Genomic DNA, 26,840 nt, shown 5'->3' on the forward strand with positions numbered 1-26,840 from the left:
AGCTAACCTGGGCCAAATGTTGAGTTGCTGAAACAGCAAATATAAGGGGAGTCATAATTATGCCTAATAGAGATGATCCTTCATTTCATAGATTGATTGGTGTTTAACAACACTGTCAGCACTTGTACTATTAAGTGGTGGTCAGTTTTTATGAGTGGAGGAAGCCAGAGTGCCCAGAGAACTAGCACAATTGTACTATTTAGTGGTGGTCAGTTTTTATGAGTGGAGGAAGCCAGAGTGTCTAGAGAGAACCATCAACCTATGGTAAAAAAACCTGGCAATTCTAGTCAATTTAACTTGGAGTTGAAGTGTCTGTTGAACGCATTTGCCATGTGCTGGATTTGAACTCACAACCTCAGTGTTGTCAGGCTAGTGAGACAGTAGTTTGACTTCGTATACCATTCAAACACTGAGGTCCCTTCCTTGATTTCTAAATATTCTTGTTGAAGGCTGTTCATTGACCTATAATGGTTTACATTTATAAATTGTTATTTGGATGGAGAGTTGTCTCATTGGCACTCACACCACATCTTCCTAAATCTATTCTTAAGTTTCTTGGACTGAGAATCAATGAAGAGACACTATTCATTTAAATACTCATCTTGTTCAACCAAATGTGTTAAATGGTGTCACACAAATTCATAATACAAAATAGATTTGAGCAATATCTGCCTGCAGTGCAATAAAGGTATCTAATTCTAAATCTTTTTATGACGATTTCTAGGTCATAGGATTGTAATATAGTGCAACTTCATTTATAAATCATCTGTATACATACAAGTTCATATAAAAAGTGGTTTATTAAAGTAATAATATTGACAAGTGCCATTAAATTTTCCATGTGAATAAATTTATTCAAATAAAGGTTAAACAGAATAAAATTTAATATGCTAATTATTTTTAAATTGCATTTCAAAAATCAAATCCATATCTGCAAGTACGACTAAAAAAAAATGTGATAAAATTGTACTTCAGAAGAACAGAATAATAAAGGAAAGACAAACAATTCGCTTAGACACTAGCTAGGACCAAACACAATCTCATTTTATAACTCTTTATAATAACAATATAAATGTATAAAAGTCAACTCAACGTCTGACAAAACTGCAAAATGAAGTGAGGGCAAATTCAATTTTGTCTGAAACATATCACTTCAAAAACACAAATATTTGCGTAATATCTACAGGCCATGTAATGCAACTAGATATCATTGAGATGGAAGCCATCTCTGTGGGCCCCGCTGTCAATAACGTGGGGTAAATAAGTTGTATGGATAATCTGATATGAAGCATTATTTGAAGTTATTACATAGTCTCATGTGTGATTTCAATCTAAGATTTTAAGTTAAAACTGATAAATATTCTCATCTTACTTTCATAGTATAATAGTGATATGACTGCATGATGTGAACTAATTGTTGACTACTCTAAGGTGACTTCTGGATATATGGATTGATGTTTGAACAATATGTTTAAAGGTGCTGCCCAATTGATATTTGTCACATATTTTTAGAATTATGCCTTCAATATATTATGACCCACCAAGTATAAAGTATGAAATATTAACGGTTCTCGAGAGGTAGAGCGGACACAATTTGTTAAGAACAACGAACGGATGGACAGACCGACAGACTGACCTAAGACCTAGGATGCATACATTATGACACATTCTCTGGTGTTGGTTTATATATATGTTAAGTTGAAAATGTTTGTCAGGTATAAAGTATGAAATAATAACAGCTGTCCTCTCAAAATATAGTGTGGATCAAATTTGTTAGCGATGGACAGACCAACAGACAGACAGACCTTTGACCTAGGAAGTGGTACATACATCATGACACGCCCTCTGGTGGTGGTTAAAATGGATGTCAAGTATAAACTTTGAAATCATAATGGTTATCTAGATATGGAGTGGACACGATCTTCACCACAGGACAAGGGGTTGTCAACTCTAAACCAAAGTTTTTGACCTTGACCTTTGACCTAGGAAGTTGTACATACATCATGACACACCCTCTGGTGTTGGTTAAAATGGATGTCAAGTATAATATTTGAAATCAAAATGGTTCTCAAGATATAGAGCGGACACAATCTTCACCACAGGTCACAGGATTGTCAACTGAAACCCAAGTTTTTTGACGTTGAACTTTGACCTAGGAAGTTGTACATACATCATGACACGCCCTCTGGTAGTGGTTAAAATGGATGTCAAGTATAAACTTTGAAATCATAACGGTTATCTAGATATGGAGCGGACACAATCCCACAGGACACGGGGTTGTCAACTCTAAACCTAAGTTTTTTTGACGTTGACCTTTGACCTAGGAAGTTGTACATACATCATGACACGCCCTCTGGTGGTTGTTAAAATGGATGTCAAGTATAAACTTTGAAATCATAAAGATTATCTAGATATGGAGCGGACACAATCCCACAGGACACGGGGTTGTCAACTCTAAACCAAAGTTTTTGACCTTGACCTTTGACCTAGGAAGTTGTACATACATCATGACACGCCCTCTGGTGGTTATTAAAATGGATGTCAAGTATAAACTTTGAAATCATAATGGTTATCTAGATATGGAGCGGACATGATCTACACCACAGGACACAGGGTTGTCAACTAAAACCAAAGTTTTTGACCTTGACCTTTGACCTAGAAAGTTGTACATACAACATGACACACCCTCTGGTGTTGGTTGATAATCATGTTAAGTATTAAGTATGAAATCATAATGGTTCTCTAGATATGGAGCGGACACGAAAGTGTTACGGACAGACGGACGGACGGACGGACGGACAGACAGACGGACAGACGGACGGACGGACGGACAGACTGATCACTATAGGGCGACCCGACTTTTAGTCGGGGCCCTAATAACTGTTAAATTGAACACCAAGGCTATTAGAGAAGAGAAACAATATGCACTTGTCACTATGTTCACTCAAAAGAATTATTCTCACAAGTATTTGGGCAGTTTTCAAACATAAGTATAGCCATTATGGCATGCAGGACAGAGTCTTTATTAAATCATAAACTTTTCATTAGCCATACAAAACCACTGAATGTGTGCAGATATTTAGGCTTAATGATCTAGGCTAGTAATGGTTATATATATGTACACAAATAACCAACCTCCAAAATGAAAGATGTGCATTAAAAATTGATGTTTAGGCTAGTGTTAATATATATAGGAATGAATATTAATGGTATTCAAAATATAAGACATTCATGAAAAACTGACTGACTAAAAATAGGTTTAGATATTTTTTTAAAACGTTGTTATTGTGAAACTATATCCTTAGCTGTCTGTATTTAATACCTGAATAAAACTAATGTCAAGTAAAACACAATGAACAAGGAAGTAAAATACAAAATCTAAAACTTAAACTGACATAGAGTAAAAACGGCCTGTCAAAACACAATACTTAACTGTTATTATTGTTATGTAATACAAAAAACCTTCAGATCATGTTTTATATATATATTTACATATGTATTCAAAAGTAGAAAGCTTTTCAAGTACTTTTCTGTTACAAATTTAAATCGATGAATTCAAATCAGTAAAATCTTTACATATCTATTCCAGTTTTTAGTGGGTTTAACTTAAGCTTACTTGTTGAAAATTCCTGAAATGAATACTTGATTTCAGGAATGTATAAAAATTTCATTCCCTCTCTTTTCAACCCTTAATCCTAACTTTCTATACATGACATTTAGCTTGGGAAAATAATATATAATATTCTACAGTAGATACATAGGTATCAGGTTGGTCAATATAAATAAAAGGAAATGTGACAGCAACCCAACAACTAAAAAAGACAAAAAATAAATACTGACAGTCTTTTACAAATGGTAGGCTCTAAATCACACAAGGTCTAGGCAAGTAGAAAAAATGAGAAAATTAGAAACAAAGCCAGTAAAGATCTTCTAATGATATAAAACAAAACAGGATGAAGACTTATGACAACCACTCACGACCTGGAATACACATGAACCTAATATGTTGGGGAGGAACTAGTTTTTGATCAGTATGTATTTTGTGACAGAAAATTAGAAAATAACTGTATTGTATTTTAAGCTTGGCCTTTGTAAAACATAGATTTTACTATTACAAATTGGGTTTACCCCTTCAAAACATTCTTCAACTTCCAATGAAAATTATCATTACAAATGAATTGCATAAGAATTACACATTGTATTCCAATCTTGTTATCATGTTTCTTTCTATTTTTCAAGTCAAACATTCTTTTTATGGATATACAATATTAGTTTAATGTCAAGAAAATGTCAATGTTTTTGTATGAGGCTGAGAAATAGGGTAAAGGCAAGGTTCTACCAAGCTCTACCCTAGTTGTGAGCCGATTACAAAAAGTTTATATTTTTATTACATTGACCTAATACTGTTTTTATACTGAAACTGAAATGAAAATAATTGATAGCTATATAAATGTAACACAAATTTCAAACTTATTTTCATCCCTTAATGAACCCCTGATTGTAGGAAAAAGAGTTGCATGATGAAATTGACATTGCACAAAATATAGCTGTGTTACTATATTTTTAGGAAATAAACACATCTAGTTGCAGTATAAAAACTTTTTAACTCTTGTACGTGCAAGTGAAAAAAAATATGGCAGATAAATGCGAAGTATAAAATACTTCAATAGAAAGTCATGCCACAGAAATATAAACTTATTTCACTGTCCTCTTATAACAATGAACATATCAATATAAGTAAGGATTTTTCTTGATGAATACCTTATATAATCATATCTCAGTTTAGTCTATAATTAGGAAAGAAAACTTGGTAAAATGGTAGTTTAGATAAGGTATTTCTTATGTAACAAGGTAAAATTAAATTTCACTTTTATATTATGAATTAAAGTCAAATTTGAGAAATAGGTTATTTGAAACATCTAGCTATCTTTTAATATTTTCCTAGCAGGCTTATTAGGCCAGCAATAAGACAGAGATGAAAGAGAACACAAAACAGGTTTGATACTTTGATGTTAAACACAGATTCAGGTGAAATGTTTATAATCAAGTCATGATCAATGTCTGTCAGTAACCAGGTTAATTGAACAGAACAAGGTATTAAAATTCAATGAATATTTTAGTGTATCTTAGATTGGAGGCAGAAAGCATGACATCCTTGGCCTGAATAGTAGAGTTACTGAAGAAGTACAACTGAAAATTTGGTCAAAGGGAGATAACTCAGAACAACACTGGAAACTTCTATCATATTTATACCACTATAATATTCATCATGTAAGTGAAGGTCATTATTTTCACTCATTTTTTGGCAATAAAATTTGTATGATGAAATCAACTAAGAGAAATGATTATGTTTACATCCATGTTCTGGCTTTAATAGTACCAACTTGAGGATTTATCTGTACAACGAATCATCTTTAATGGACTTTTTGGGGGTTATCTGTTTAATCAAGGTGCTTATGAGCACTGAAGGGTAAAGATTGCTTTCATTTTGCATTTTAAATTAAATATTGAATAGTAATGACACACAAATCGGGAATGTCTGCTATGTTGTTATTAGATTTTAGTTGAACTTGATTCATTTACCATGCACATCTTACAAAACTTTTAATATAAAAGTTTTCTTGACAATATATAAGTAAGGAGAACTATCTACCAGATTCCCTGCACTATCTTGTTTAAACTCTAAGTAGAAATGAGGCTTGACAGATATAGCTATCAAGCCAGTATAAAAAGGGTTTTAGTTGAACATTATGCAATCTTTATGCCAAAAAATCTATATACAAGTCCAAATTCTTTGTAATCATTTATTTGAACTGATATATATTTAATCATTTTAATAAGATACTGTTTCTCTTATAAGGTCTAGTTTGATGTGTCCTTAAATAAAATAGTTCCTGCTGTAAATAGAAATCATGCAAGTCAATCTTATATCCTTATATTGCTCAAATGTTTCAATCTATCGCTGAGAAGCTGCTAACCAAATATAAAGTCATTCTGTGTGTGTAATACCTGAGAAAAATTAAGTAATAAATGAAACAAGTAGGGAAAAAATACTTGCTGGACTAATGGATGGACAGACAGACAGAAGGACAGACAAACCAACAAAAGTAGACAAACCAATGGAAGGACAGCTACAGCAAGAACAGTATATCCCCACTCTATGGGGATTATATTAATGAATTATATCATTTTACAATCACATACAACCCTGATGTGACATTAATAAATGTTTTCAGGGATTTTTAAGCTGATTTGAATGTGGAAATACCATGGCAATTTTTTTTTTAGTTTAAACTGCACTTTTAGGTACAAGTTACATGAAAATTAAAGTACCCATAGCATATTACTAATAAGAAAATCTACTTATAGGATTAGATACTTACCATAATATCAATTAAATGCACAACAACTAAAATATCTCTCTTACAACCAAGGTACCCATAGCATAATACCAATTGCAAAATCTACTACCACGTAATGAGTGAGATACATACCAATTTATATCAATTAAATGCACAACAACTGAATCTCTCTGACAACTGAGGCTGTTTATCCTCCAACTGTATACATAATATTAGACCTACCTGTCATCATTCATAGTAACAAACTCTTTCTGAATCTCAATTATATTTTGTTTCACTTGTAAATTCTCTCCCCTTGACATCATTCTTTCTATTCGAGTAGTCCGACTATTGTTCATACTTTTCCGTATTGCACGATTTAAAAATTGAGAAACTAAACTGACAGACCAGTTCTCTGGCAAGGATTGTAAAACCTACAATTATATAAAATACAATGGGATTTAAAAGACATCCATTCCTCATTTTTTTTTTTACAGTTTCACGCAAAGATGGCAGATTTCAGTTGAACGAACTTCTTTATATCAATTTTAACAAAAATTATCCAATAACTTACAGGTGTCTGACAAACTTAATCTCAAATAATGAAATATTTAAATTTGAAGTAAAAACCATAATTCGAATAAAAATTCCCAAAATTCGCATCTGCTAGGTTCCAGTTCATGGTAAATTAATGCGACCAAAAATCTAACCTCATACAGGATGGTTGACAGATGAATGGACAGATAGATAAAAGGATGAACTGATAGACCATAGAACCTAATGTCCATCTACTATTGTGAGTGTGGTGTAATGACAATATAAAATGGGTATTCTTAAATACACCTTAAAAAAAAGAGGACATTTAATTTGAGTGTTTTCAAAAATCCACAAAGAATTTATTGATTTTATTTTATTTTTGGTGTTTTAACGCCACTTTTTAGGGCTATTTCGTTTTTGTTGGTGAAGGAAACCGGAGTGCCCCGATAAAACCACAGACCTCCAATAGAAAAACTGACAATCCTAGTCAATTAAGATTGGAGTCTAATGCACCGGCACAAGCGGGGTTTGAACTCACCACGTCAGTGTTGACTGGCTAGTGGTTACAGTAGTTACTACTTAGACCTCTTGGCCACAGAGGTCCCCACATAGAATTTATGAAACTAATTGGTAAATATGCTTCACTTACTTTAACGGTATCAAATTCAGCTACATTACTATTTAGTAACTCTACAGCGGGTTTCACTAAAGAATCTTTTTGTCTGAAAAATAACCACTAAAAATTTAAAAAGGTGTATTTTCACATTTTGACTGCATATATCAACCTAATTTTAAACAATTTTTACATTTAAATACTTTAAAAAGAAATAAGAATAGTTCATCAATTTCTGCTAAGTCTGAACAGACTAATCTTGTTTATTACGTGAAACGTTCAAGGAGAACTAAAATGCAATAGTTTTAAATTATTTAATATCAGTCATATTGATATCAATTAACAGTATTATTGGATCATGTCTTCACTTCTTTGGGCGCTGTTATAAACTTTATCAATATTTGAGAATCTCTGACCCTTGACCTGAAAATTTGCTACACTTGAACTTCATACAAAAATCATTTTCTCTTTGTGGCATCTAGACATTTTCTCTTGTGATGTCAACATTTTAATTGAACTTCTGTGATGTTCAGTAGTAACTGACAAAGAGCGATAAGGTGTATTGGTGTCTTTCTCAAACTATCTTTCCACTCTGAAAGCTGTCTATAAGAATATACAGTAATTAGTTTTTGACTTAAATACTGTGAAAGTACTTTTAATTGAGGGGTAGCAATTTTCGTGGTTTTCGTGGATGACTTTATCCACGAATTTAGGTGTCCAACGAAATAAAACAACCCTTGTCCAAATCAAGACATGGAAAGATCCCCATCGGTAGGTTTGACCACTGATATGATCTAGAGAATATATTGAATAACGCCAAATCTGAGAATACTTTAATAGCAGTCACAGAACTACAACCGCATACAGGATTATACCCATTTTATCTTTAATAACTTAATCTGTACAACTTTTGATCCTTTAATTCTCATAAAATATATTTTTTTTGTTTTCCGGTAATGATATGCTAGTATGATAAAGTGTTCATTTTATATTCTCATAGTTCTCGTACATATGGAAAATAATAACTTCATGCTGGGCTTGATTTTTATAAGAATTATTTGACAATTCAAGATACGTTTATAGCATTTGTTTATGTTACTATTTTCAATAGGTGACATTTTTATGGCCTAATTGACACCTTTGATGGTTTTTAATCTGTTGATCACTTTATCATGGGTAAATTAGTGTTATCATTACGATTTACACGGTCAATGTTAACTTTACAATTTCCTTCAATCCAGACTATTTGAAACCTTCGTTTCTAAAGGCTTCAATTTTTCAATTTTTTTTAGAAAACTAAAATCCACAAATTTAAAAACCAAAGAAAATGTAAATATTGCTCAATCCACGAAAATTGATACCCACGAATTAAAGTACTTTCACAGTATTTAAATTATCACTTACTCATTTGAAGGATCTAAGTATACACTAAGTAAGATGTGAAATAATCGTTTACGAAACAAAGAATCTTTGCCGTGAGAGTTGACTAGACAATAATTTTCAGCAGCACCAAAGTCTTTTAATTTATGTACAAGTATCCTCAAGGCTTTGTCATGTTCTTCTAACTGAAACAGAAAATCAGTTCAATTTATGAACAAGTATCTTTATAGCTTTGTTCTTCTAACTGAAACAGAAAAATCATGTTAGTTTAAGTACAAGTATCCTTAAGGCTTTGTCATGTTTTCCTGACTGAAAATGAAAACAGAACAATGTCATTTTAATTAAATGTGAATAAAATGATACATTAGACAAAAACATTAACGAAACAGATCATTACTATTAAAAAAGACAAAAAAAATGTTTTTAGATCAGGTCTGGTTTGATAACAAATTTCGACAAAATTACTGTAATGAACTGAACAAACTAAATGTCTAAACCAGGGGGTTACGCTGGCGGTCGCCATTTTCACAATTTGCAAAAAAATAATAATTGTGGCAATTAAAATTCATCATTGGCGAAAGAATTTAGCGAAAGAATTTATATAACGATTTATTTTCAGCCATCTTATTTATTTACTTTTTTCAGGTTTCTCTGACATTACCGATTAGACAATACTCTGGAATTCACCTTGAACTTGTTAAGATTTTGACAGAAAATCAAGAATCAGCTTATTGCTTTCATAGCTATCCACATTAAATGACTAATTAATAAAGGTGTTGATTGTATGATATGACAAAATGATATAGTTAAATGGCTTCTGTCACATGATGTCACAAAAGGGATTTATTATCCACTTTGCGACGCACGTGTTTGAAGCAAAATTTGTACGCTTCCTCTCCTCTCCTTCTTTTAATGATAGTCCAGAAAAGAAAATAGTTGTTATGACAAAAAATGTTCAAAAGCAAGAAAGGTGTCTGATTTAAAACTTTATATCATTTAACTTTCATATAGATCATTGATTTGAGTGGGTACTTCAAAGTCGTTTCAGTGACACACGTGTTTCAAGCATATAGTTTTACTTATTTAGGATGGTCTAGAAAAGAAAACTGTTGTTATGAAGAATTCTATTCAAAAGGTTGGCATGAGAGTAACCCTTCAATGTTTTGACTACACCTTACACGAAGGATCAATTCCAAGTGATAAGATGCTTCGATGATTTTTATTTAGGGGGGGGGGGGGGGGGGTGCTGGAAAAAAAGGAAAATTCTAAAAGAAAAATATATTTGTGTTACTTGGCGAAAAAAATAATAAAGTGGCGAAAAAACATATTGTTTTGGCGAAAGAGGTGGCGAAAAAAATAATTGACCCAGGGGAAACCCTGGTCTAAACATTTGAAAACAGTAGTGTGGTTTTGTGCAAAGGGCATCACATATACACCAATGTTGAAGCCAGTACAGTGATGTATAATTGTGTAAATCCTTGTAATTTAGTATTTTTTGTGAGAAGTTATCAATTGGCATTTATATAACATCTTATTCTCATTCATTAAGCATTAAAAATTTATCAACAATCAAGATTTATTTTTGTGTATAAGCTCATTTTTCCTAAACCAATGGCCATGTCTCAACAATATTTCATCATTGTGATTCTTTTATTCAGTAAAATTCATTTCTGAACTACAGTTGTAGCATAACCATCTTAACCATACTTTGTGCGATTAGGACTAAGGGGATAAAGAACTAAATTTTTATGATCTTTATTTACCTTTCCATATAATATTGCACATTCTGCATGCATTTCTGTTTCTTTAGCTTTCCCCAGTATTAGTTGTACACGGTACAGATTAGACATCTGCAATATGTACCGTAATTTGGATCTGTAAATATAAACATTTAAAATGACGAGTCAATATTACATGCATATGTTTATAATACATAAAGTTATAAAACACAGTATCTAACAATGTGTTTGGACTAGGGGCAAAGTAGAAAAAAATCAAACACACAATACACACAGTAAAGTTTACTTCAAAAAAAGTCTGAGTCTGATGTCAGATTCAACTACCTTGACCAAACACTTAAACCTGAAGCGAGACACAAGGACAATCGGACGAACAGACTGACATACGCACGGACGTACAGATGCATAGACCAGAAAACATAATGCCCACAAATGGGGCTTAACAACAAAGCCGGGTCACATTTTAAAATTTACACTTCATTTTTAGGCATGATTATAAAACTATTCAAAACATAACCTTTAAAAAGGTAACAGACATGTAGTATGCTTACAGACTTCAGGCTCTTGTTTCTATGCATGGAAAGGTCAATTATCCATATATATATACATTTGCAAATTTACAGATCTTACATTGTTGGGTTGATGTTTAGACGAGTTGTATATATACATAATGTACACAGCCATGTATCACCATCACTGCTGGTGATACAATGGATAAATCTGTTGTAGAGCTGTCACAGGCTCAGGCGTACTTATATAATTATATATACATGTTTATACGGATATATGGATAGTCTACCTTATGCCGTTTCCGTTTTTTACCATCAAATTGTATAGAACTTGTTCTGTATGCATATTACCCACAAAGACACATCCAATTGGAATATAGGTAGTTTCATTTTCGAAATAAATCTCGTGCTTCTCGCCAATTATGGAAATTTAAGTAAAATACAACCCACCCACCCTTTTCGTTACATAAATCATGGATCTGACCCTAATACCAGAGAGAGAAGATTGCCCCATTCAAACAACAAATTTTGAATTTGTAATTAGCAAAAACATCAGAAATGTACAGATTTTGTTATATTGAAGGTCTATCTAAAATTTCATAATTAAAAAAATGTCCTCAAAGTTGTTATTGACTGCCTTACACATGAAGTTCATTGCTGTCAGATTTTTTAAAGAAATTTTACTAGATAAACTTATGGAAATAAAATTAGGAATACACTTTACATTCATAAACAAAAAAAATAAGTTTCTATAGGCATAAGAATGTATAAACTAAACTTTTTAAGAAGAAAAGGTCCAATTTGGACGGCAAATTTCAGCTTTTTATTGCTCCGCTTGGCTATGAAAAATTATTAAAAAAAACTATCGCACCAACCTTGCACCAAAAAGATTTTTTATCCGAAGTTTGATATGTATGAACTTGTCAAAATGTTAAAATTTCTAATTGGTGCAAGCATGGTGTGGTGGTCAAAATTTTGAAAAAACATCAAATTTTCGGTATTTTTGCTTATTTTCCCAATAATGACGTCATTTACACCTACCATTGTGACGTCATTGAACCTTTTTTAGTTAAATAAAAACATTTTTTTTTAAATCATTTACTCATATTCTAATAATTTATGGAGAAAAATCTGCTCTGTTAGAATTTTTATTATGCCCCTACTCCTTTGACCTTTTTTATGGTAAAATCTTCTTACTTGTAAGTTATAAATCAAAGCTTATGTAATAAATATATGAAGCATTCATCTGAGACCTCTGACCTGTCAGAGAATAACAGTTTCTGTTATACACAATTTCACTCACTTACACTTTGTCTACTTTTTTAAAACCAAATAAAAGAACAGCTATAATCAATGTAATACTGATTCAGATATATATACTTTTTAAATGGGTTAGTACAAAGACCAGAATTTTTAAAGGTAAAATTCAACAAGTTGTGGAACTATATTAAGTGGAGGTTTCATTTCATAAATTGAGAAATTAAACCAGTCTGTGTTACGATTATTCTCTTATTTCATAAATCTGGATATTTCCATCTTATAAATGAAAGAGGAGCACATGTGTTTTTTACTTTCTGTTTTGGTACCAGTGTATGTTTTGATTGAAGAAGGTAAGAGATGTATCAATTCATGACACTAAATCCCGACAACCACTCCATGAAAACCGAAAGCCAAGGAACGGCAATTATCTTCATCTGCATCTGAATATCAAATCAAGGCTTTCAGCCAAGCTAGTACCTAACTGCAAAATCATGACAAGATTAGTAGTGGCCTCAGATTAATTATATTTTTACATACCTAGCCTTATCCATTTCTTCTTTCTTTACATTATTGGTTTTGATGAGTTTGAGTACAGCATCTAAATATAACACAGCTAAATGGGTATGGTATTTTTCTTTCTGAAAAAAAAAGTCAAAACAGATGTGATATTATTTAAAATTATGCAAGACACATTACTATCAATTCAGAAGCATTTAAGATGTTTATATAATTGCAAAACAAATGTGAGACAGGTGTCACAAAAATAAAAATAAAAAAATGTTTGTCCATAATAAACAATTGTTATTATAAATGTTCTATTTTACAATCCCTCAAGCTTTCTATAATACAAGATATCATCTCTTCTTCCAATGTTATAAATCTACCTCTAATTTCTTCTGAAAGACTAAATATTCTAGGTAGGTTATCACAGCTATAGGGAATCGGTGGAGGTAGTCTATCACAGTATCTGGTCTCATTCTCTCTGAGGGGGGCTCAGTTGTAGGTCTGTCTGTAAATATCTACAAAACATACAATGGTTTTAAAACAATACTTTACAAAAGACCTCTGCTTAAATCATTTGGGGTCTATATACTTTGTTTTGACGTGTTTCATTATTATACTGGTATGTTGTTTTTTTTTAAATATCTTGTCATTATGTCTTACTGGATTGAAAATGTTTGCAAGGAGAGGTAAATTTAGTGATAATTGCTTATTGCTTGTTTGTATACTATAAACTTACTCGAACTCCATTTTCTTGATCTTTAGACAGTACCCAATCAACATATTTCCAAACTAATTCATGGTCATTTAAACTAGAAAATAAAAATATAAACATTTGTTTAAATACCTACAGATACTGACAACACAATGATATGTCATTCACAGCAAAATATAATGTGCCATACTGTGGATTCATTTATTGTTGTTGGTGCCATTTTTCCTTTGATTGAGGAAAACTTCTTTCATATATTAAATAGTTTTATTGTTTTGCCAAAGACAAATCGTTATCCAACAAATAATGATTAATGAACAGTGCCATTGCAATGTATATGAAACTGAGGTAAATGGCTATAACAGTGTAGTAATAACAATGAACAATAAACAATTACTTCAAACACACTGTCATCCATAATGCTTTATTGTGTGTGATGACAAATAATTATTTCTTAGAAAATGAAGAATTGTTCTAATAATTTATCCTAATAATGTGTATTTGCAATTCGATCTAATAAATATTTTAAAGACTTGGATTTTTTAACTTTTAAGTAGGCAATGACTTAAGTGTTTGTATCTTATTGTATTCAAATTGTTAATCACCCTTCTTAGGTTTTTAAAATTTGTTGCATCTAGAAAATGTATCAGTACTTACTTAGCTAAATATTCTATAATAAAATTAATGCCTTCAAATGATTCATCTTCTACTTCACCATTACAAATCCTATTAAAAATCATCATATTATTAAATATTGTGATTCATCTTCTACTTCAATAATCCAAATCCTTTAAAGTGAACAAATCATTAAATAATGTGATTCATCTTCAACTTCACCATCACATATCCTATAAAAGTGATCATATCATTAAACAATGAAATTCATCTGCTACTTCAACATTAACTCATCTATTACTTCACCATTACAAATTCTATAAAAGTGAAAATATAATTAAACAAAAAAATATAAAGCTTTTTTAAAAAGAAGTTAGCTAACAAAGCTGCCAACGGATCACTATCCTTATGTCGAGCCTTCTGCAACAAAAGTCTAAGGCAAGTCAAAACCTGCACGAATATTTACATGTTTACAGTAGACAAAAACAAGTAAACATAAACATGAACATATTGGTTTACTATTGAACAAGAGCAAATTTCTTTTTATAAATAATGTACTTACTTGACCCAGAGAGCCAGAGCTTTATCATGTTCACCATGTACTTTATATAACAATCCTAAAGCATTATATCGTTTATATTTTTCTAACCACTCAACTGAGTCTTTTAAATCACAACCAGTATCTACAGCTATAAGGGGAATCAGTTCTGGCGAGTCAATCTCTGCATATAGTTTTAACAATGCTGTATCTATTTCCTGAAATCAAAATATTAACTATTCTAAGAAAAGACGTTATGACAAATTATGTGATATGATTGCTGATATTATATTCTCTAATTATCCAGCTCTTTTAAAAAAGGATTGGAGCCAGTAATTGCAATATATGGCCCCATAACAAGCTATTTTTTTATGCTTCAACTGTTTGAGTAAATCTAACATGTAGGTTATGCTAAATGTAAGATTTTTGAAAGTAATATACAAAAACTTGTATATCTTCTTCATATATTGTAAATATATAAACCTGAAATAGAAATAGAATTATTTTTCTACCTTTTTCATTGAAAATTTGGTTAAAAAGTAAAGAAGATGATATATGAGGCATATTTTAGCAAAAGATGTGAGGGTGAAGGTTAGAGCCACTGTTAATTTTACAGAAATCTGTAATATGAGGAATTTTTCAACACTTTCTGTATCAAAAACCATTTTTCATTCAATTTAGTCAATTATTTCTTGCGTCAGCTATCCTACATCACAACATTTTCTATTAGTGTTTAATACCTATCTACTATACTAACCTGTTTATATCCTGTTCCTGTGCCTTTAATATCAGCTAGGTATGTACAAAGAAAACTTTTGTATTCCTTTAATAGATCTCCTTTCCCTCTTGATAACTGGTTAACATCAGCCATCTCATGAAGGGGTGGCACTGACCGGGTAAAATTACAGTTTGATGGCAAAAGTCGAGGGTATAAACTTATAACCTAGAAAGAAAAGATTTTTAAAAACTTCATATAGCTATAAGGTTTATCACAATGAAACAATTGTTTTCATTCCATTAGTTCATTCATATGATAAATTTGGCATTTCAAGAAAGGTGTCAGTAATCAGTTTGAATTTTGATAATTTATAAATGCATAATGTTTTAGAACAAAACAAAGAATAGTGGTGGTTTAGTTAGTATCTAAATATAGAATTATATACTACACAGCTGTACCAAATACTAGAATTACAAAATATAAAGCCTGAAATATGTTTTCTCTTATTTTTGCAATAATATCAAACAATGCCCTATTACTTCTGCTACATTTATATAAGTATGAAATAGATTTAATATTTGGTCTGAGGATTTTTTTTTTATTTATAAAAAGTTACGGTTTGTTTTCTCAGTTTCTATTATTCAGAAACCTACCATGAAATATTCCATTGACTACTAGCTTCCAAAAGCTATTTCCAAATGATCATAGAATATATGAAAGAATCTTTGATATCATAATTCTCCTTACCTCTCTAACATCAACCTGACTATTTTTAAACAGATCCATGGCCTCCTCTAAATGACCTTCAGAAAATTCTATAAAAGCTGCCTGTTGCTGAAATCTCTTAAATATCTGAAACAAAATAATACAATATTTTCAATGTTTGAACAATATCATAATATAGGATAGATGCACAAATACTAGTGAATATTGTGCAAAGTAAAGCTTTAAACTACAAGGCAAAACTTTATGTAAATGTTTAGTATACTTTTTAATAATGATATGGTTTTTAATATTCATGGAAAACTTGATTTGCAGTTATTTATAACATAAATACTATACTGCTATAAAAGAAATCAGGTATTTTCTATGTTCCCAGACATTAAACTTTTTTTTGGTATCAGTTTACTAGTCATTAAAGATCTTAAATAATCACAAGAGGAATTATTATTTACAGATTCTGACGAGGGTTGGATTGATAAACAATAGTATCCATTGTATCGGATATTAACTCATGTCAATCTAGTATTGCTGGTTCAAAATATTTTGCACCAACATCCCTTTTTAGACATGCATCCTGATTTATATATCTTTATTTGAAGTCAATTCAAGTTCAAGCATTATAGTTTTGAGTTTAAACTTTACCTTTAAGAATTTGTCCCTAGTAAGTCCTGCTTTATTGGCATTTTTAGCCAAATCTAAAGCCTCTGTTACTCTCTTGTCACCTAATAATGCTTGAACCTGCAATTAAAACAATTAATATTTTGTTCATCTCATAAGATAGTAAATGTATGAAATATTGCATAAAATAGTATATTCAGGTACATAAGAAATTGGCAATAAAATGTAAATACAAAATGTAAGTAAGTAAATTATTTATTATAGTGACATGTGTAAATATGTACAGATTATAAATATACAATATATGATAAATATCAATACACCCGGCCCAATGGACCTATAAGTCACCTCAAATGAAATTAAGTAATTTTAAAACAATATATCACGTTCTTCAAAATAACAAATTATTCATGAAATTATCTTTTTGTAGACGAAAGTTAACCTTTAATTAATTTCAAAATAAAAATATATAAATATTAAGCTATTTGTAAACAAAATTTCGTCTTTTAGAATATGCCTGTACAATGTATTTGGCTAGTTTTCGAGTATGGCTAATATTTAAAAAAAAAGTTTTTCATTAATGTTCATAGAAATAAAGGAAGTAGTTAACAAAAGTTCACCAAAAACATGTTCTCGTATATCAGAATAGAATGTACAGTCTAGTAAAAAATGAGTTTCAGTTTCTGACACGTCTGCAGTGCAAAATTTGCAAAGTCTTTCTTCTGGTCTTTCACCTATATATCGTCCTGTTTCTATCCTCAGAGGTAATATTCCACACCTGAATTGTGCTAAATGTGAGCGTTCGACTTTGGTTAAATTTAGTTTTACATACGATTCCTGATTAAAGGCAGATTTGAACGTTACATAGGTACGAAGTTTTGGTACTTGTTGTATATTGTCATTCCATATGTTTGAATAAAGTCGCTGAATGTTCATTTCTACAGTTTTCAAGTTAACAGCTGTTTTTGAATCAAAATAATGTTCTAGATGAAGTTTACAGAAAATGTCCTTCAATTCGCTACACCAATTGTTGGTGCAACGGTTATAGTCTGCATTAAAAGCGATCTTCGTTATGCGATCATCTTCAAACTTGACTAGTCTGTTCCAATACCTCACCATGTTTGTCCATCTTCGAAACTGGCTAGGGATCCATCCAACATCACCTTGTAAGGCGAGAGTAGGCGCAAAACGGTGAACACCAAGAAAATATCGTAATGTACGGTTTTGAATATTGTCTATTGTTTGAAATTTTCGGTATCCCCAGACACTTGAGGCGTAATCTAAGATTGGAACTACACACGAGTAATACAGTTTTTCGTAGGCATTGAATCCGAAGTCTTTATTGTTGTGTATTTTAGATATGATTTTTCCTAGTGCTCTTCCACCGCCTTTCGACAAATTTTCGACATTTGTTTTGAAATTTCCGTTATGACTGAATGTAATCCCTAAATATTTGTAATTTTCAACCTTCTCCAATTTGTTTTTACCAATTGTAAATTCAAAATTAGTTTCTTTGGTTTTTGGCTTTCTGAAAGGAATACACTTAGATTTATCTGTATATCATTTTTTTATCTCGTAATTCTGCATGAATAAACATAGAAAAATAATGTGATAAGTCATTTTCTGATAAATTCTTTAAGTGTTTTACAATAATAGAGATTACAGATTTCTGTGAGATACTGACCTGTTTTTCCCATGCTACAGGAACTAAAGCATATATTTCTCTGCCTGAGGCCACAAATAGCTTGCCATCAAAGTTTCCTAAATATGTACCACCTTGAAATGGAATAGCCTGTTTTTGTTGTTGATCTAATATACTGCAATGAGAAGTTAACAGATAACTTAAAAGTTAGTTTTTGCTCATGATCAGATAATGGATTAAACAAATTTGTCATGTAAGAGCAAACATTAAATTATAATGTCACAGTAGTAGTATAAATAAAAACGTCATAATAAAATATGAACAACCTTTAATATACATAAGATTTAAATTCAATCACAAAGTGATGTCTGTAAAAGCAAACATCAGGTTTCAGTAAGGAAAAATAATAAGAAAGTGTCAAAAGTAAGATAAGTTTGGTGGTTAAGCTGCTCATCTTTAAATGTAATAAATGTGAAAATAAGTTGGATGACATTTTAATACATTATTGTATTGAGCGGGTTTTTTAGTTACAAGATAGAAATAAATCAGATCATTCCTTTTCTTTCTTGTACAAACCTTGACTATACGGTTTGGGTTTTTCTCTTTGTTAAAGGCCAAACAGGTGCTTACAATTGCTAACATCCACTCTGGTGGATAGTTGTCTCATTGGCAATCATATACAAAGTTTCGTTATTTTTATATTAAAATTGTAACGTAACTTCAAAAGGATGAAAGATTTTAACTTTTACAAAAAAATACCTTCAGACATGTTCTACAAATTCTGTCAATGACTGAAATATTACCTATGAACTGTAATGAACTCATCATTCATGGCAACAATGTATGGATGGACATAAGTCATACTGACAATATTCTCTGACCATTGTAACGGAGGTCGTTGTGATATACCGTCAGATGTAACAAACATCCCCAAAGCACTTGGTCCACTTAACAGAAATTCTTCCTATAAAGACAAAATAATATAAGTCATATTTACATTCTGTTTTTTGAAATTTTTATTGTTTAATAACTTGTTAATCCATATGCTGACCATTTTCTGTGTTCTTTTTCATTGATCACTTATAAAACAGGTTGATCATACATCTTTTTTTCACAATTTGATAACAAAAGGGGTTGGATAACTTTTTGCTTTGTACTATCTTTGCTTATTGAGAAAAAACATGTATGCAAAAGAAATCAATGTAGTGTTTTTAATTCAGATGTAAATGAACAGTGATTTTAAGGTAGCTGTTGATTCATTTTCTATTATATTGCAGTTATCAAATGTTTGTTGATCCAGGATATCAAATATTGCAGCACACCCCTATGACATGTCAACTGTGGATTTGATGGTAAACTTAAGCCAATAAAAAAATGTTATATATAAATTGTATTGTAATTTAGGATACACTTACCTTACTTATTCTTTTAATGAGAGGTTTACTATGTTCTGAATCAAATGGGAAAAGATCTTGTGTATGTGATGTTTCATAGTTTATCATACAATACTGCGACAACAAGGCAGCACAAACAAAACTTCCGTCTACACCCTACAATACAATAATCAAATTGTCTGAACTACAACAAGTTCTTGTATTTGCACAAAAGCATATAGAAAAGTTGTGAGTAGGAAATTACTAGCAAGAGATTTTTATAATATTAATACAAGTTCTTTCAATAATTTACATAGAGAAAAAAATCTTAACTGAATTCTCACATATGGAAATTCCTCTTATATAATTTTAGTCTTACATTTGTATCCAAAATATTAAGAGTTTAAATATTGTGAGGCAATCTATTTGTGTTATTTTAACATTGTCACGGACAGCTGACATAGCTGTTTTATTTAATACGAAATTTATATTGAAGTTGGAGTGCCTCACAATTGTTGTCAGCCAATCAAAAATAATGATTCTTATGAACCAAACATGTGTGTGACACAATTATTGTATATTGAGTATCTCAATAATCGTACCACAGAAATAGCCGGTTCTGATATATGGACATCTTTAACATGCACCAATTTATCTTCTGTAACTGTATAAACTTGTATTTGTTTCTTCTTTAATGCTACACATATCTAGAATAAAAAAGATTAATGTAACATAGATGTAGGTGGAATAGTATACATTTATTTACATCAGAATATAAAGCTGGTTTATGAAGTAATTGACCAATTTCATGTAATGTCCTTCATCATAAAAGTTAATCAATTAAGTGCACCTTTAGGACATCATTTACTAGATAAAGGTGTACTTTTAGTCCTGATACAAGTGTCAAAACAATACTATAAATGAATAAAAACCAGCGGCTTAAAATAAATTACAGATAGGCAATGATATTTTATTGTTGCTGCCTGAAATTGTGAGAAACCTAACTTTGACATGTACCTTTTTTAGTCCAATCCTGCTGAACTATTCCTTCTCCAAAATGCCCTATGATAATATACACTATTTCTACACTACACACCTACCTCTATACTAAATGGATTTCCATTGGTAGGATTTTCATTTATACAAAAGTAGGTAACTCCCTTTACTTTGGCACCTGTCATAATTGGCTGAAAGAAAAAGTTATTCAACTTAAAATTGACAGAATGAAGAGAACATGTTTTTGTATTGTCCTTTTAAATTTGGTTAAAAAAAACTATTCTTTTTATGTATTTGATATTTTGGAAACAGTATTTTACAAACTAGGACTTTTATGCATTCATAGTACCTACGTAACATTGTCAAATTTACTTCAAAAATTATTTATCACCTTAAATCTACAATGATGTATGTAATTTTCCAAGTTTTTGAAGTTAACAATTGTGACCTGATATCCAGGACTGTAACATGACAGACAATCTTTTTCTATGCATACTATCAAATAGTGATGTTTTTTCTCTTAGTAGAATTTCCTGATTTTTTACCAATCCAATTCATATAAATATACTAACCTCTAAATCAAACATATTAAGTAATGACAAAGTATTATCTATCAACACCATGATTCTGTTCAGAGCTGAGGCAGCCTTTATCTGTATTACAGGTTTCTTCTGAAAAATAAAGATGTAACAACACATAAGTGGTTATTATTACAATATAAATATTTGAAAAGCAACAATGTGTTACCTCAAATTCAACCATATTTTGTATATATCCAGATATTTTCTTCATTTTAAACAAAAAAATGAGACTAGATAAGTATTGCCTAACTTTAGATTCATTTAGATACCAATTTTCAAGGATACAGAAATCAGCATTTTTATGAACATTTGATATCATAGTTTTTTATAAAAGCTATAGAAACTTTGTAAGTCAATGAACATTTAAATTCATGGTTTGGAGTCTTTAGTTCCCCTGTATCTAAACTCAAATATAAAATTTTATGAAAAATCCTTTAAAAAATATTTTCTAAAATCACACTTTTGTCTATTTTAAAAATCAACAAACGTGTTGATAAATTTACAGTTTATCATTTCAGCAAGCATCATTAATCTTGAGCAGCATACTAACCACGATAGCTAAAAGAGAAATTCATTAACACCATTTCTTTAATATCAGTTTGGAATTTTTAAAACACTTTTCCAAAAAAAAAATGGATGTACAGAAGACTATGTTACTAAGGATGTAGAAAATATTTCAAATCTCTCTAAAACAAAAACTGATTTTAAACTTACCACTGCTAAGTATTTGTGTCCTTGTTTCTCATTATGGAAAACAACCTTTGGTCCATTCCCCACGGGTCTTTCCTCCACATTGTAATGGATAACGAAGCTGAAAAATAATGTGACATCATTATACTATAACTATCTCCATCTCTAACTTGGTGTTCATATAACAGAACTGATGGAAGAAATCAAACATGATACAAGAAGGTGTAACAAAATAAAAGTCAATTGAATCATGTGAATGTCCATTACCAAATATAATTATTCATGCTACCAGGACTATATATATAATTAACCAATCCTTAAAATCACTTTTGATTTGTAGTCGGTAAGAAGAACTTTCAATCAAAATTTTAACAACACAATGTCACTTATGCATGTAATGTGGTTCAATCCTGGTATAACAGTTTTTTCAGTAACTTTAGAAAGCTCTGGAAGAACAGACTTATCTATGACTTGCAACTAAGAAAATAATGCATGTACATTTGTGATGGTATAAATATTTCTAACACTCTTAGCAGAGAAAAGTAAATTTGAGGAAAATAGAGTACACATTTGGACTCTAATACGGTATGAAACTTGTTAACTCTTATTTTGATATTTTTTTTTAATATTATAACTGATTTAACATGATTAAGATAAAATAATGTTACAAGACAGAAACTCTGAGTTGCTGTTGCAAACAAACAATTTCATTGTAATTTTTTGTTCAATTTCCTCATTTTAATAATTAAATCAGTAACAAAATTATCAGTTGAAAATATTCCCTAACTGCATTGCACAATAATCTATACCCTTACACAGTTAACCCACTATATATCAAAAACTGGTTAAACACATATGAAATATAATTGCAGTGTTTGAAAATCAATGTCAAGTGATAAAACTAGTATTAGTTATGGCTTAAACTCACCAATCATTTGTGCCTATGTACAGATTTTTACCACAAACATCAAAACATTCAATCTGAAAAATAAATCATATTCTAGTGTTACCCTATTATATAGAAATTAACCATACTACCTTTATTTTAATGGTGATTTGTTTTATCCCTCCCCCCCCCCCCCCCCCTAAAATCTTGGTAATTAATGTGTTAATCATTTCCAAAACCCTTCCCCCTTTTTTTAAGCTTTTTTAATTTAAAGCTTAGAAGACATTTTTTGATATAGATACATTTTGTAAGTGTGTTTTCAAATATTTATAGTTTTAAGATACATTATTGATATTGATGAAGAGTTCTTGGAGAGTTTGCAGGTGAATAGCTTGTGAAATCATCTTTGGTCAAAAATCAATTAAGCCAGCCAAGGCAGAGGGTGGGGCACTTTAACATTTCTGGTTGATTTTTAACACAAATCTATCTGATTTGTGTGTAGGCAAAACATAATTTTAACTTCATCAGTAACGCTCGAATCAAACTAACAATGGTCAAATTGATACCCAGGTGAATTTTAATAGTTTCAAAATTTAGGTTTTATAGTTTTCACTAGTCTTCACTTATCTCCCTAACTTTATTAATTCTTTGTTCTTTATATAAATTTATAAATCAAATATGGTTTAAAATTGTAAAATTATTAATAAATGAATAAAAAGTATGTTCATACAGTCAAAAAAAGTATATTTTTATATCAGCCCATATCAGGGGAGAAAACTCTGTATTCAATATGAAATTTATACAATGTGGTTGACATGAATTAATGATAAATACTTGTAATGTGATATTGTTATTTGTACATATAATAGCATTTTGTGGTGTTATTAATATTTTAAATAGACAATCAAATTTCATTTAGAAATTGAACATATTTGTTTAGCTTTGATATGCATGTGTATATATGCTTGGTTGCCTTCTTGATTTATTCTTCTTTTTTATACCATTGTATGTATTTAACTCTTCTGAATAGAAAACAAATATGAAATGTAACAAATTTAAATTTTTGCAGCATGCCTTTACTTTTCTAGAAAATTTCATTATTGGCCTCAAATATGAAAATGAGATAGCTTCAATAAATAATGCAAATTGAGATATAGATTAAAAATGTTTGCTTCATAATAAAATTTAAAAGGAAATAAACACTTACTTTTTTGCCCATACCACCTGAATGTGGCATATAAACATGATTAATAATTTCTACATTTTTGGGAAAATATGGATAACAGTTGAAATGAGCAGGAACATATATATTAGATATACTGTTCCCAGAAATGAGTTACAATGTATAAATCATTTAGGCCAAACAAACAAAATATGTGTGTTTACTGTTAACTGCTGAAAAAAAGATTATTTTTTTAATTTCAATATATTTTTACATTGGTCCTTTGAAGCAGCATTTTTCTCATCATATTAGGGATCAGAAAAAAATAACTCTTTGGAGTTAAATGATTGTTTCCTTAATTTGGAACTTAAAAAGGCTTCTTATTTACAATCACAGTTGAACAAAGAACTGTTCTGTCATTTCACCAACAGGTACAGTCGTTCTGGACTTTGGGCAAAGTACTGTTTGATAAAATTGGTTTTGTCCAGTTAAGTGATATGCATATTACTCAATATTATACAGGATCAAATGACCAGTTAAATTTCAAATTTTGTACAAATTATTTGTGTCAATGTCTTGTAATAAAAAGTCTGGTCTAGCATTGTCTAGTTAAGAATGGTTTACTGGTCAACTGACTGTCTGATTGATTTCTCAGAGTCAAGGGAACCACTGCTCAGGTATGGTTAGTTTTAAAATGGCAAACATTTGTTTTTTATAATAAATTAATAATAAAATTGAGAAAGGAAATGGCGAATATGTCAAAGCGACAACCACCCGACCATAGAGCAACCAATGGGTCTTCAATGTAGCGAGAATTCCCGCACCCATAGGTGTCCTTCAGCTGGCCCCCAAAATATGCATAATAGCACAGTGATAATGGACGTCATACTAAACTCCGAATTATACACAAGAAACTAAAATTTAAAATCATACAAGACTAACAAAGGCCAGAGGCTCCTGACTTGGGACAGGCGCAAAACTGCGGCGGGGTTAAACATGTTTATGAGATCTCAACCCTCCCCCTATACCTCTAGCCAATGTAGAAAAGTAAAAGAATAATAAAGTTACTTCCCCACGTTTCTGCATATTTTAAAATTCTTAAGCTGGAAATTAGGTTCATTCATAAAATTATTTGCAAGTTAAAAATTGAAACAAAATATTAAAAAGGCATGTAATTTAATAAAAATAAAATTCTGTATACATACAGAAATTTTATCATTTGGCATATACATTTGTATATGCAATTTATGTACTTTACATTTATTCATTTTCAATCACAGTGGTAATAAGGGGGTATTCAGCTGGGGGAATTGTATTCTTCATTGATATTTTAAAAAGATACATAACTCTCTTTAGAGACAACAACAATTATTTATAATAATATAAGAAACTGAATAGAACTATGTCATAAATGGACCTGGCACTTTCTACATTCATTCAATAATTCATTCTAGCTTCTAATTTGTTAAAGCATTATCCTACATTACCAATCTCAAGTAAAAAAAACACCATTATATAGCAACTGTCCTTAAGGAGGAAGGATAGAGTAAATGTGTTGTGATACTATATTTAAACTATGTCCAATTTGTTATCCTGCTCACCCTGGTCCCTGGTGCTATCGAAAAAATCCTGGGGATAACACTGAATTATTTATAATTATAATATGCTATTTTGTTATTTATGTGTAATAAGAATCTCTATGAATCAATTGATAACTGTTATGTTGGAGGGTTTTTTATACACTCATTGAACATCAGAACCCCACCCCCCCTGATCTCTGGAATTAGTGACACTGGACATAGACTTTGAATACACATATTTGTATGGAAAATAAATTTTACTATAAACATGATAAAGAACTAAAAAAGATAACTACTTAAAATTGAGTTTAGTAAATTAACAATCAGACTTTTTAGACTGATCACAATATCTTATCATTATTATTTATAAAGGGAAGAAGTCCCCTATAACAGCAGAAAAATAAATAAAAAAAATAAATAAAAAAATCTGGAAAAATTTCCATTGTACTAATAACTCCAAATAGTTAACTTATTTTTTTCACTTTTTTTAATTCCCGCATTTGTGCAGAAATCGACTTCCTTCTTCTGGTCTTGTTTGTCACTTTGAGTGAAATATATTTTTATCAGTTCAGTAAAACAGTAGGAAGAAACACAATACAAATTTCATTTTTAATTTTTCTTTAATATGAAAAAACATTACCTGATAATAGCGTTTCTTTGTTTACAATGAATATGACGTCATAACTAAAATCCCTCACATCAAAACCAAAATCTGAAATGTTACGGTATTCCGTTTCTTTTCTAACAGAATTTGAAGTTAAAATATCTTTTGAGTATGTGTAACATATTTGTTTTTTGTTCATTTTTTGTACATATATATATGGCCATTAGTTTTCTCATTTGAATTGTTTTACATATTTCGGGCCTTTTTATAGCTGACTATGTGGTATGGGCTTTGCTCATTGTTGAAGGCAGTAAGGTGACCAATAGTTGTTAATTTCTGTGACATTTTGGTCTCTTGTGCAGAGTTGTCGCATTGGCAGTCATACCATATCTTTTTTTATATTGATTTAAAAAAATAAAATTTATACAGAACTTCATCCCCTTTCACAAGTTATCCCCGCTCCTGGCGCTCCATATTAAACTCCAGACTCTATCAGACTGTACAGATTCTGTTTAGTAAGAC

The 26,840-nt window shown here is 30.6% G+C and overlaps 2 protein-coding genes across 3 annotated transcripts in view; one reads left to right on the forward strand and one right to left on the reverse strand.

Annotated features, from left to right (window-relative positions):
* Positions 1-26,840, forward strand: part of LOC134685355 (RAD51-associated protein 1-like) — a 205,371-nt gene that overhangs the window by 62,422 nt on the left and 116,109 nt on the right. The gene's annotated exons all lie outside the window — the stretch shown is intronic.
* The window catches only part of LOC134685350 (transforming growth factor-beta receptor-associated protein 1-like), a 54,784-nt gene that overhangs the window by 24,290 nt on the left and 3,654 nt on the right, over positions 1-26,840 (reverse strand). The window contains exons 2-21 of the mRNA XM_063545041.1: positions 23,015-23,067; positions 22,111-22,207; positions 21,388-21,486; positions 20,920-21,006; positions 20,422-20,526; positions 19,862-19,996; positions 19,250-19,410; positions 18,489-18,621; positions 16,829-16,924; positions 16,211-16,315; positions 15,503-15,688; positions 14,770-14,963; positions 14,250-14,318; positions 13,620-13,692; positions 13,264-13,398; positions 12,917-13,017; positions 10,635-10,746; positions 8,896-9,056; positions 7,528-7,600; positions 6,585-6,775 (exon numbers count right to left, since the gene is read on the reverse strand). Of these exons, the coding sequence (XP_063401111.1) occupies positions 6,585-6,775; positions 7,528-7,600; positions 8,896-9,056; positions 10,635-10,746; positions 12,917-13,017; positions 13,264-13,398; positions 13,620-13,692; positions 14,250-14,318; positions 14,770-14,963; positions 15,503-15,688; positions 16,211-16,315; positions 16,829-16,924; positions 18,489-18,621; positions 19,250-19,410; positions 19,862-19,996; positions 20,422-20,526; positions 20,920-21,006; positions 21,388-21,486; positions 22,111-22,207; positions 23,015-23,067 (2,366 nt within the window). The remainder of the gene's footprint in view (positions 1-6,584; positions 6,776-7,527; positions 7,601-8,895; positions 9,057-10,634; positions 10,747-12,916; positions 13,018-13,263; positions 13,399-13,619; positions 13,693-14,249; positions 14,319-14,769; positions 14,964-15,502; positions 15,689-16,210; positions 16,316-16,828; positions 16,925-18,488; positions 18,622-19,249; positions 19,411-19,861; positions 19,997-20,421; positions 20,527-20,919; positions 21,007-21,387; positions 21,487-22,110; positions 22,208-23,014; positions 23,068-26,840) is intronic.

The sequence above is a fragment of the Mytilus trossulus genome, chromosome 9 (genome assembly GCF_036588685.1).
Source record: "Mytilus trossulus isolate FHL-02 chromosome 9, PNRI_Mtr1.1.1.hap1, whole genome shotgun sequence".
Classification (NCBI taxonomy): Eukaryota; Metazoa; Mollusca; class Bivalvia; order Mytilida; family Mytilidae; genus Mytilus; species Mytilus trossulus.